This window comes from Somniosus microcephalus, chromosome 8, assembly GCF_052327205.1.
Source record: "Somniosus microcephalus isolate GS21.2 chromosome 8, FLI_Smic_1.0, whole genome shotgun sequence".
Classification (NCBI taxonomy): Eukaryota; Metazoa; Chordata; class Chondrichthyes; order Squaliformes; family Somniosidae; genus Somniosus; species Somniosus microcephalus.
Window position 1 is genome coordinate 61646161 of NC_140994.1, and position 13659 is coordinate 61659819.

The 13659-nt window shown below is 42.1% G+C and overlaps 1 protein-coding gene across 12 annotated transcripts in view; it reads left to right on the top strand.

The window, feature by feature from the left end:
• Positions 1–13659, top strand: part of LOC147113556 (exocyst complex component 6-like) — a 202311-nt gene that overhangs the window by 146808 nt on the left and 41844 nt on the right. For all 12 annotated transcript variants that reach the window (XR_015079227.1, XM_085994795.1, XM_085994784.1 and 9 more), the window contains one exon: positions 4646–4719. Coding sequence is in view for 11 of the 12 variants with exons in the window: in XM_085994795.1 (XP_085850921.1) it covers positions 4646–4719 (74 nt within the window). In the remaining variant the exon portion in view is untranslated. The remainder of the gene's footprint in view (positions 1–4645; positions 4720–13659) is intronic.

The window sequence follows — 13659 nt, forward strand, 5'->3', positions numbered from 1 at the left end:
ATGAGAAATCTAAGGAGCTGGAAAAAAGTAGTTCTGGCAACACCCTAAGTTAAAACCAGAGGTACTCTGGTGCTGGTGACAGCCGAAGAGGGTGGTCTCAGCTTTGCCAACATTAAGCTGGAGTAAACTTTGGCTCATCCAGATCTTAATGTTGGAAAGGCAGTTTATGGGTGTAGCAATAGTTTTGGGAATGATGGAACGGTAAAGATGTGGCCACCAATTACTCCTTTTTCTCAGACATCACGAAACTGGGTGAGCAGCTACTTAACAAACTTTATGGCAATGTGACAGTGGATCACACCATATGTTTGGGTTCATTAAACCATCAGTAGGGTGTAATCTCTGCATTTTTAAAGAAAACCATTGCAATTTTGTATGATTCAATTTGATCATCTGGAGGCTTTTGGCCTAATGAATATACTGGTGGCTGAGATGGTGCCTTCTGTTGTATGAAGTAATCATGCAAGTTCAACAACATTAGGAAAGGGAAAGGTTTTACTCATATTTTGTGGTGTTCAGAAAGTTGAGGATGCTTTCCCATTTTCGATCTTTTGAGTGCTGAACAGCTTCTTTCACAAGAAATGTTCAAGATGATAAAACTGTCTCATTGTCCAAACTGTATGTCCAGGAGACTGGTTGGTTGGTTGCAGTAGATTTGAAGAATCCTCAATTTCACACCACCATTTGGCAGTTGCTTCAAAGGTATCTCAGACACAGTTTTGAGGGTGACACATACTATTGCAAGGAATTGCCATTCAACCTATCTTCAACCCCTCGGATCTTCACAAAATGCCTATCCATTGTTGCAGCACATGTCATGATGTAGTGCTTCTGTGTTTATCCATACTTGGAACTCCTTTTCGAGAGACCTCTTGGACAGCCATCCAAGAGGTACTCACTATATACTAGGGTCTTGGTTTCTTTATCAACTGCAAGAAATCTTGTATTGAGGCCAAAACAAGATGTGATTTTCATAGATTCCTCGCTTCAAATACTTGACTCTTCATGAGCTCTCTACAGTTCAATTTATTTCATCAGCAATCATCTTACAGATTGCTATTGCTCCAAACAGTGGAACGAGACCAAGCTATGGCTTTGTACCTGAGCTGGTGGTCCCAGGAGCAGTATGGTTTTTGGTTGAATTGTTTATAGCCACCCCACCGCTTCAACTGATACTAGTGACTGACATCTCCTTGATGTGGGGCTCACCTACAGGACAAATGGCCTGACAGCAGATGGACTACAGATGAGTTCATCTGCCATATCATTGAGTGTGAATTGCAAGTGGTATATCGAGCCCAAAAACTCTGGACAAGCAACATAATGGTCATCAAATATATTGACAAAAAGACAGGACTACCTCGTTATCTCTGTGAAGTCTGAACCCTACTTACTTATTGGTACCTGAATCACAGGTTGACACTTGGCACAACATCTAGCTGAGATGGACAATGCAACAACCAATGCCTTAAACTGTACCAAGGTAGTCCAGAACATATTCGGGATGAGGTTACCCATTGATTGACCACCTTGCATCCTGGACTATTCACAGATCCGGTCTTTCTACTTGAGTACCGAGGTGAAGTCAGCATGCAGGCCAGATGGTCTTTACGTTTCCTGGGAACAAATTTTTTTTGCACATTTCCGTTATTTGGTACACCCAGGGTATTCTAAAACATCAGAGCATAGGAAGTGGTAATGTTCTGGTAGTGCCTAATTAGCATCTTTGCACTGAGCTGTGCCTATTCAATCTCCCTCCCTTACATGAAGGACCTTCTCAACTGCCAGGTCAGATTATAGATATAAATCCATTAGGCTTCTGGTTGATGATCTGGCTGTTGAAAGGATATGACTATTAGACCAAAAGCTACTGTTATCAGTAGTTTCTTACTGAAAGCCATCTAATCAGCACAGAACTTAAATAGAAGAAATTTATGAGGTGGTCCTCTAACAGCATTGATTCTCTTCCCTGTGGTGTAACATCTATTGTTGAATAAAATCATAGAATGTTACAGCACAGAAACTGGCCATTCAACTCCTCAAATGTGTGCAGTTGTTTTTCTCTGCCCAATCTTACTTTTCTGCTCTCTCCTCATACCCTTTATTATTTCCTTTTTCCAAGAAACTATCTACAGTATTGCCCTTTTAAAGAATTTGTGACTCTTACAGTTTTTGCAGAGAATTTCACATAACCACCCTCTGTAAAGACTCTTTTTCCAACCTCCCCTTTAATTCTTTTGGTGATGATCTTAAATTTGTGCCCTCTCATTGGTAAGATGATAATCAGTGGAACAATCCATCACTACTTGATTTATAATAATCCTTCATAATCTCTTAAATCCTTGATACCCTAACTTGTCAACTCTCTCCAAAATGCAACCCTTCATTTCTGATAACGTCCTAGTCATTCTGTGCTGACCCTTATCATTGCTTTTATATCCTTCCTACAATGGGATGCCCAAAACTGTACACAATCTTCCCAGCTGTAGCTCGTGTTTTAGTTTCAACATTATCATCTTATGCATCCTCTAGATACAAATAACCAGCATCTTATTGATATGTATATGAAACCCAAACTTTATATGTATTCATATAGCTGCCATCTCAGCCTTTCATGCTATCCTTGCTTCAGTTATTTAGGAGAACATCCTGTGGGGTCTTGGTTCAAGAAGGCAGTTTGGAAAATAAATCCAAATAGGACTCTCTGGTACAAAACTAGCACGTTAATCTGGTTTTATGTAGATTAGTGTCCCCTCCTTCTGACCCTCTTAACACCTGTGACTCTGAAGTGTCTCTGAGTTGACAGTAGTTAGCTTTAACTGATTTGACATTCTGATCATGCAGCGCTTGGAACAGATCTGAATTTCCTGCTGAAGGTTGTATCCCAGTTTCACTTGGGTCAAGAAATTGTGATCCCTATTTTTTTAATTTGCCTCAGAAATTAGCATAACACTATGGACATCCAAAGGCCACTAGCCTTTTACTTCAAACATACCAAGCTGTGCGCTAATCTTGGTAAGATGGCTTATTAAATATATACTGCATTGCTATTATCTGCCTGGAAAGCCAAAGGCCCATTCTAACCATTCTACAGCTACTTCCTGGGTGTCCCTAAAACCAGTTTTTGTGGATAGTATATGGAAGACAGCTACATGGAATAGCCTACATACTGTCACCAAACTTAGTTTAGATTTAGCAGCAATGGGAGACATTTCATTTGGCATGCCTGTCCTGGCAGCTGGAGTCCCTCTTCCCCTGTAAGGAATCCTTTCTTTTCATTCTGATTACTACTTGGTCAGCCTCCAGCAGTGTGGAGGATTTGATTTGTAGAAGAAAGAAAGATTACCTATTTTGTTGGGGTTGTCTTAATTTTTCTAAGGGGCATCCTCCACACACTCTCTCGCTTCCACCCAGCTGTCCCTCAGACCTTGCAGGGAATGCAAATGATGGATCTGTCTTTTTCAGGAAAGGCCTTGGGGCAAAAACAAATCCAAGCTTCAGGGCAGAGCTCACCTTGTACAGTATATTGTGCATAAGTCAGCACGGTCATATGGGAGCATCGCTATCGTCATAACATCACAAAATATCTTGTGAGGCTGTTCCTCCTTGTGACTCTTTCCAGCAAACATGGCCTGATATCTGTCCACTCCGGGGTATGTGAGCGATGCTGTTTAAAAGAATGTGGGGGGGTGGGGTGAGATCCAGTAGGGGGGGTCATCTTTTTTAAATGAACGTATTTGCATGTGACTTAAAATAACTGATTTAAGCAATATAAAAATACCAAATACTCTTCTTTCTAAATGGCATAACAAGCATATTTGTTGCATAGACAGTATTCTTTAAATTAATACCATAGCTTTTGTGAGGATGGATAGCTCTATTTACCAGCTCGACTGCATTGTAATTGTGTGAAAGGAAAGTGTTCTGGTAGCCTTTAATTGTAGGATTTCCAATTGGTCAAGCTTTCTTTTTTCTTTTAATCATATTTAAACAGCCTTCTCAAACTGTCTCATATTAAATTCCATTATCAGAAACGTCTTACATGGCAAGAACAGACATTCCAGTTAAGTACAGATTGTAGTGCTTAGAGCATTCCACCTGTTGTCTGCATGTTAAGCTAGTTCCCACCCTACTGTCTGTCTTTAATTGCCGTTTGGCTAGAGGTAGGATTTTTATTGAACAGATGCTGTAACAAAGCAGATGTTTAAAAAATATGTTGACAGCCATGGAATTGGTATTTTCTCAAAATACTTTTGTAGTCATTCACCCTGTGGACCAAAAAATTGAGGTGAAAAATTTGTCAACCCACTTACTGCAGCATTATCACAACTTGTAAAATTTGCACACATGATTGCATAGAAACATTATATTGTAATGCTTGCTCAGTGTCATCAAACAGCACCTAGCCGAAGTCTAACTTATTTGTATGTTACAAATTTAGTACAGGAATTGGTTTAATTGATTTGAATTTAAAAGTTTCTTCGTGCAAAAATAAACAGGGGATTAAATGTTAGGTCTTCATTTGTGCTGATCTATAGTCTAGGTTAATATGGTTCATTTGCTTAAGAAGGCTGCATAAAATTGTTTAGATTTGCCATAGTTCTGCCTCAGAGTTAATTTTTTCCCCCTTAATCTTTGCTTCCAGTGTTTGCTAGCTCTGAGCCAGTGCCAGGATTCCAAGGGGACACCCTGCAGTTAGCATTCATCGACCTCAGACAAGTAAGGCTTTGAGATTATTTTTCCTTGATGAGTGATGCTGAAGCCAGTGGTAAAATACCAGTCATTGATGCTGCCTGTTAACTGGTTTACTTCATCTTTTTTTAAGAAGCTGCTGTGTCCATATCGGCTTTACTGGATTATAATGCTGTGAACCATGACAAAAGTGCTGCCCACTGGTTGTGATGTGCTGAACAAAAGATTTTGATTCAAATAAACCCTTAGATTTAACTTCCTTTTTCTTCTGCTATGAGTGACTGGGTTTAATGCTGCCTAATGTAATTTTTTTTTAAATGGGATTATTGTTCTAAATCCCGAGTACTAAAGCATATTCTTGGTTAAGTAACATGCAATTAAACCAGTTCTACCAAATGTCCAGTCACAAAATGATGTATGATCATGAGATGTGCTATATATATCCATATATGAGAGATATATATATGTGTGTGTGAAGTTGACAATTTTATTAGGTAAGGGTATCAAGAGTGAATGGATCAAAGGTGGGTAAATGGAGTTGAGATACAGATCATCCATTGTCTAATTAAATGGCGGAACAGGCGCGAGGGGCTGAATGGCCTACCGAGGTTGGCTACAATCAGCCTAGCAATGCTAATAGGGGGGGCGGGATGGTGGGAGGAGCTGAGCTCTGATCAGCAAAACAATGTTCAAAAGGGGTAGGGGGTTAGTTCAGCTGAACAGTTCAGACTCCGATCCGTAATTGATGGGTGATGTGCACACGTGAGGTGCGAGGGGGTGGGGGGGGGGGTTGGATTTAGTGTTAAACACCAAGGTATTGCTCAGTTATGGGCTGGGAGGAATTACTGTATTTCTGCTCATTGCTGGGCTTTTGGAAGTTCCTTTCTAATATAGTGATCATTTTGGCGAGGGTTGGGGTGGAAGGGGGTGCAACTGCAGGGGTGGTGGAACTATATGTGCTCAGTTGAGGGGGAGGTCCAGTGTGGGGTTGCATTATGGTCACGATATTCTGCTCCATGAAGGGGTGGGGTCAGTACTGGGAAGGAGGAACGTACTCTCTCTGCTCGGTGAGTTAGGGAAGTTCAGTTCCGATATCAATGCTCAGTGCTGGGGGTTCGGGTTCATTGAGTTTGTAGTCCAATCCTTGTTTTTTCTGCTCCGTTATGGGGGTAGATTGAGGCTAATGTAGGTTTGTGGTTCTGTGGCTGAATACCTGCATGATGACAGGGTTGCTTTGAGCTTTGAATTTCTGTTGATGGAGGACTTTTGGTTAAATGTCAGAATCTCTGCTTCGTGTGGGGCGGGGATGGGGTTACATATTTCTGCTCCGATGTCCAGTCTGTGGGACGGGAAGAGGGGGTTTGGTGGTGGTTGAGTTTCCTTTTTATAATCCAGCCCCAGTACTCTGGGTAGGGGGGAGGCAGGGGGAGGGCTGGTGGTGAATTTTAGCTCAAAATTCAAGATTGTTTCTCAAAAATCATATTGACTGGGGGTGATCAAGGTTTGGAATATTCGGTTCGCCTTTACTGCAGCGAAGCACCTATCCCTTTTCTAGCACGGAATGTGCTTGCTTATTCACTCCGGCTTCCATTGTCCAGTACATCAGTCCAAATATTGAAATTGTTTTCTTCAAAGTGGTCGGCCTCATGTTCGCCCTCTCACTTGGGCTCAGAGTAAGTGTATGATGAACTTTGGAGTGTTTTTCCAGTCTCTTTAATGCTAGTCGACAGAAGAGCTGTGCATAAGCAGCTGTCGAATGGTATGTCGACTGTTTTGGTTTTCCAGCACTACTTAATATTTCCCTTAGAGAGACCAACTTGTACAATGTGATACCTGGATTTTTTGGTGCTGGCAACTTTTTGGGGTCTCAAGGAACCTGTGAAAACTTTCCTTTGCCAACATGTCCGCCATTCTTCAAGGTAAGGATTTCTGCGGTGCCGCCTGGTGGATTAAGTTATGAATCCCACTGAGATTCCACATAGGCTTAAGATCAGTTGATTAGTCATGTAACATTAGGTGGGTTACCACTTAAGCCACGTTATATTGTTTTGGCTGCGACATCTACAGGTGCGATACAATTAGAATGTTGCAACCACACACCATTTTAATATATAATAGATATACTATATACGAGCATGTATATATTGTCACCTTCCAAAATTCATGCTCATCTCTCCCGCAACTCCGTTTGAGTCTCTCCAGTGAAGTTTCCGCTCTCCCACAGCACCAAAATAGCCTTAACCAGTCGCAAACAACATTCTCTGTAACTGTAACCGTGCTGCATTATGCCTTCTCAACCTCTCTGCAACTTTTGATATGGTCGAACACACCATCCTCCTCCATCGCTTCTCCTCTGCTGTCCAAATCAGTGGAACTTCCATTGGTTAGTTCCATTCTTACCTCTCCTATCATAGCCAGAGCATCTCCAGCAAGGGCTTCTCTTCCAGCCCTCACACCGTTACCTCCAGAGTTTTCCAAGGATCTATTTTTGTCCCCATCCCCTCTCATCTATATGCTGCCCCTTGCAAAATTATCCACAGACATGGGGTTAGCTACCATATAAATGAGTAAATGAATGTGCATTTATGTAGTGCATTTCACACCCTAAAGTGCTTTATAGCCAATGAAGTACTTTTGAAGCGTAGTCACTATTGTTATGTAGGCAAGCGCGGCAGCCAACTTGCGCACAGCAAGGTCCCACAAACCGCAATGAGAGAAATGACCAGATAATTTGTTTTAGTGGTGTTGGTCGAGGGATTAATCGGGAGAACTGCCCTGCTCTTCTTTGAATAGTGCCACGAGTGAATTTGCACCCCGAGAAGGCAGCCGGGCCAATGTCACAACTGAAATAGGGCACCTTCACAGCTTTCCCTTAGTTCTGCACTGAAGTGCCTGACTTATGTGCTTAAGTCTCTGGAGTGAGACTTGAACTCCCAACTTTCTGACTCAGTCTGAGCCAAGGCTGGCATGTATACACTGACGACACCCAGCTTTACTTCTCCACCACACCTCTCAAACACACCACTGCTTCTGTGCTGTCAGACTGCTTGTCTGACATCCAGCTAAACATTGGAAGGGACTGAAGCCATCTAGATACACCACTGCCACAAACTCACTACTTTTATCAATTGCTCCATTTCCCTTCCCAGCCTCTGTCACAGGCGCAACTAGACTATTTTCAACTTCCAGCATCCTATTTGACCTCAAGCTGATCTTCCGATTACATATCCTCTCGATCACAAAGACTGTCTAATTCCACCTAGAATCATAGATTGATACAGCATAGAAGGAGGCCATTTTGCCCGCCATGCCTGTACCAGCTCTTTGAAAGCACTCTCCAATTAATCCCACTCCCCTGCTCTTTCCCCATAGCGCTGAAAATGTTTTCCCTTCAAGTATTTATCCAGTTCGCTTTTGAAAGTTAGTATTCAATCTGCTTCCACCACCATTTCAGGCAGTGCATTCCAGATCACAACTTACTGCATAAAAAACAAAATCCTCATGTTGCCTCTGGTTCTTTTGCCTATCACCTTAAATCTGTATCCTCTGGTTATTGACTCTTCTGCCTTTTTCTCCTTAATTACTCTATCAAAATCCTTCATGATCTTGAACACCTATCAAATCTCCTAATCTTCTCTGCTCTAAGGAGAACAACCCCAGCTTCTTCAGTCTCTCCACATAACTGAAGTCCCTCATCCCTGGTATCATTGGAGTAACTTCTTCTCTGCAGCCTCTCTTAAGGCCTTCACATTCTTCCTAAAGTGTGGTACCCAGAATTGAACACACTACTCCAGCTGAGGCCTAACCAGTGTTTTATAAAGATTTAGCATAACTTCCTTGCTTTTGTACTCTATACCTCTATTAATAAAGCCAAGGATCCCATATGCATTTTAAACAGTCTTCTCAACTTGTCCTGCCACCTTCAGAGATTTGTGTACATACACCCCCGGTCTCTGTTCCTGCACCCCCTTTAAAAATTGTACCATTTAGTTTATATTGCCGCTCCTCATTCTTCCTACCAAAATGTATCACTTCACACTTCTCTCCGTTAAATTTCATCTGCCATGTGTCTGCCCATTTCACCAGTCTGTCTGTCTTCCTGAAATCTATCCTTCTCATTTGTTTGCTACATTTCCGAGTTTCATGTCGTCTGCAAACTTTGAAATTGTGCCCTGTATACCCAAGTCCAGGTATTAATATATATCAAAAAAAAAGCAGTGGTCCTAATACCGACCCCTGAGAAACATCACTATACTTTCCTCCAGTCTGAAAAACAACCGTTCACCACTACTCTCTGCTTTCTGTCCATTAACCAATTTCATATCCACGTTGCCACTGTCCCTTTAATCCCATGGGCTTTAACTTTGCTAACTAGTCTATTATGTGGTACTTTATCAAATGCCTTTTGAAAGTTCATATACACAACATCAACCCTCTCTGTTACTTCAAAGAACTCAACCAAGTTAGTCACACATGATGATAGCAAAATACTGCAGATGCTGGAAATCCGAAATAACAGAAAATGCTGGAAAAACTCAGCAGGCCAGGCAACATAGAAACATAGAAGATAGGAGCAGGAGTAGGCCATTCGGCCCTTCGAGCCTGCTCCGCCATTCAACGAGATCATGGCTGATCATCCAAACCCTAGCACCCAGTCCCTACACCGACAGCCATCCCACCCAAGCCCTATCCCCGTAACCCCACGTATTTAATCCCCCCTAACACTAAGGGCCAATTTTTATCATGGCCAATCAACCTAACCCGCACATCTTTGGACTGTGGGAGGAAACCGGAGCACCCGGAGGAAACCCACGCAAACACGGGGAGAATGTGTGTGGAGTTTGCACAGTCACCCGAGGCCGGATTTGAACCCGGGTCCCTGGCGCTGTGAGGCAACAGTGCTAACCACTATGCCACCGTGCTGCCCACTATCCATGGAGAGAAAATAGAGTCGACGTTTCGGGTCTAACCCTTTTTCAAAACTGGAAAGGAAATGAAATAGATCGAAAGGCAGGGCTAGGAGAGAACATAAGAAGTGAAGAGACATTAAGAGGTATTCAAAACGAGACGAGATGGTGATAGGACTAGTGGAGACAAAAGACGGCTCTAGATTAGGTGTGAAATGTTCTGGCAGAATGAGAGACAGCTGCCATGTGGGAGAGAAAAAAAAAAAAGGGGGGTGGGGGGGAAAGGGCCAAAACAAAGATGTGGATAAAATATAAGCAAAAATGTAATGGGGGCCGAGGTTATGATCTGAAATTGTTGAACTCGATGTTGAGTCCGGAAGGCTGTAAAGTGCCTAATCGGAAGATGAGGTGCTGTTCCTCAAGTTTACGTTGAGCTTCTGTGGAACAATGCAAGAGCCTGAGTACAGTGAGGTCTGAGTGGGAATGGAGTGGTGAATTAAAGTGACAGGCAACCGGAAGCTCGGGGTCCCCCTTACGGACTGAACGGAGGTGTTCCGCAAAGCGGTCACCCAATCTGCGTTTGGTCTCCCCAATGTAGAGGAGACCACATGAATTTGCCTTTAACATCCATGCTGACTTTCATTTATTAGCCCATAATTTTCCAAGTGCCAGTTAATTTTGTCCTGAATTAATGTCTCTCAAAGTCTCCCCACCACTGACGTTAGGCTGACCGGCCTGTAATCACTGAGTTTGAACAGGGGTGTAACATTTGCAATCCTTCAGTCCTCTGGCACCACCCCCATATCTAAGGAGGATTGGAAGATTGTGGCCAGAGCCTCTGCAATTTCCACTCTTAACTTCCTTCAGTAACCTAGGATGCATCCCATCTGGACTGGATGACTTTTACTTTGAGCGCTGCCAACCTTTTAAGTACCTCCTCTTGATCTATCTTTATCCTATCCAATGTCACTACTACCTCCTCCTTTTCTGCTACGTTGGCAACATCCTCTTCTCCGGTGAAGACAGATGCAAAGTACTCATTTAGTACTCAGCCATGCCCTCTGCCTCCACAAGATGATCTTTTTGGTCCCTAATTGGTCCCACCCTTCCTTTGGCTACTCTTTTACTATTTTTATGTTTATAAAAGACTTTTGCGTTCCCTTTTATGTTAGTCGCTAATCTATTCTCATACTTGCTCCGTGTACCTCTTATTTCCTTTTTTAGTTCTCCTCTGTACTTTCTGTATTCAGCTTGGTTCTTTACTGTATTATCAACCTTACTTTTGTCATAAGCATCCCTTTTCTGTTTGTTTTAACTTCTATAGTCATCCATGGAGCTCTATATTGGATCTCCTTCCTTTCCCCCTCATGGGAATGTGTCTACTTGTACCCGAACTATCTCCTCTTTGTAGGGGTCCCATTGTTCAATTACTGTTTTGCCTATCAATTTTTCCAATCTATTTGGGCCAGATCCTTTTTTAACTCGCTGAAGTTAGCCCTCATCCAGTTAAGTATTTTTACGCTTGATTGTTACTTGCTTTTTTCCATAACTTTTTTCCATAACTATTTTAAACATGATATTATGATCACTGTTCCCCTCACTGAAACATGCTCCACTTGCCCCAGCTCATTCCCCAGAACTAGATCCAGCACTGCTTCCTTCCTTGTTGGGCTAGAAACACACTGATCAAGAAAGTTCTCTTGTACACATTTCAAGAATTGCTCCCCTTCTTTGCCCTTGACTCCATTACTATCCCAGTCTATATTAGGAGAATTGAAGTCCCCCATTATCACTACTCTGTAGTTCTGGCATCTTTCTGTAACTTGCCTGCAAATTTGCTCCTCTAGCTCTTTCCTGCTATTTGGTGGCCTACATATATATGTGTGACGTAATAGCTCCTCTATTCCTTAAGTAAAGCCATAAAGATTTTGTCATTGACCCCTCAATTACATCATCCCTTTCCAGTGATATAATCGTTTCTTGATCAATACTGCCACCCTCTTTTCTCCCCCCCTACTTTTTTTTTTCCCCTTCCCCATCTTTCCTGAATACCTTGTGGCCCAGGAATATTAAGTTCCTGATCCTCCTCCTTTGAGCCAGGTCTCCATACCCACATGCACTTCAAATCCATCTTGGACTGCTTTGCATTTGCCCCCTGTTTGATCCCTCTTATTTCTGAGCTACTTGTCTCTCCCAGTCCTCTGTGCACCTTGTTTCTCCTCTCAAATGTTTCATCCTGGTGCCCATCCTCCTGCCAAATTAGTTTAAACCCTCCCGCATAGCACTAGTTAACATCTGTAACATCGCCTTGTATGCATTGTGTATTTCTGCACATATATTATGTGTGTTTGTTTATGCAATATACCATGTGGATACAAACATCCAGTAATATTTATTGTGTGTGTATGTCTAATTCTCCATCTATCACTGTGTAAATGGGATGCTTTATATTTAAACTTGCTCTTTTGTTATAAAGCAGCTTTAGTACAGTGTTCTCTTAAGGGATTGTCTGTTTTTCCATTAATCAGGCAGCCTGAAACCTTCAGCTTCTCTGCCTTGTGAGTGACGATATGTTGGGAATGCAGAAGCACACAAGCACTTGTGTAAATCAGCACCCACCTGCAGTAGAAATACCATGTGCCAATTTCCCTGTCATACAATCCTATGATCCATTTATTTTTTAATGTGATAGATGACATTTCTTTTCAAACAGGCTGTGCAGGAAACAGTGCCTTTTATAAGGAACTTCTCCATAGGGTCATCTGGCTGTTTCATGTACTGTTCTCCAGTTTGAATTTGATACTCTGCCATGCCTTCGAGGTTATGAAAGATAAGGAAGTCGGTCCAGTGGTCAGGGTTTACCTGCCCACCCTGACTGTGCTCTAGGGTTAGACTCTTGATACTTGCACCGCTTAACAGAAGAGTTGATGACAGGTAGAGACTGATACTAGGGAAAGCCTGAACCAAATCAAAGCTAAAAGGCAAGAGGCTTGGGATTGGATGAGAAGCTGTGGCTAAAAGATGGATCAGCGGGATTGCCCTTTTTAGAAAAGTAGGTGACCCGAAATTGAGAGGTCGTGATCTCGCTGCCAATCACTTGATCACTAATGGAAGTTGGTTGTCTCACTAACGGCTCCCTTTTTTTCCCCTTACTTTAGGCTGTGGATGTGTAGGATTAGTTGGGATATGGGAACAAAATTAGTTTCATTCAGGATTTTTAAACAGAATGTGTGAAAGTGCAGAAAATCTAGCAAGTTGACATGTTGAAATTACACATTAACATATGTTTCATTTTCATTAATAAAATGTAGCATTAATTAAAGAATATTCTTCAGCTAATTTTCAGAAGACTTAACCTATATGCAGAGCTTATACTGCTGCATATAGTGTTCTTTCATGCACTATTGCTAGTTTTCAAAATAAAAATGCTTGTTTATTCTGTGCTCTCGTGTGCATGGGGGCTTCTCTATTTAATGGGAAAATCAGAGCTCTGATTATCCTGCTCAATTCTGATGTGTTCACTGATTTTGAGAGGTTCTGCGCAACCATTTCAAGTAATGTCAATCAGTTTCTCCTAACACAAGTGATCATATGATTTATTTGGTGTGTAATCTTGTGCCATATGTGACATCTTGCTGGCGAGCGGGAGAAGAGGAGTTGTCAGTGGAGGGCAGCAGGTCGAGATTGAATAGTGAAGGCGAGAGGATGAATTCTGGAGTTTTCCCCCTTTTTAAAAAGGGGAACTCCAGAAGGACCAAGACTGAAAGTGCAGGGCTGCAAAGGGTAGAAGAGAAGATGAGATGAATCAAAAAGTTGTGGTTGTAGAAGGAAGTAAAATTGGGATTTGTACGGCTGCTGTAATTATACAACAATAACTTGCATTTATATAGCCCCTTTAACGTAGTTATATGTCCCAAGGTGCTTATACATGCAAATCTGGAAACTAGCAAAATCTGACAGCTGAAAAAGAGCCCTAAAAATAGGCATTGTAGCACATGAGACAAGTGATCAGCCTCGGGTGACTGTGTGGAGTTTGCACATTCTCCCCGTGTTTGCGTGG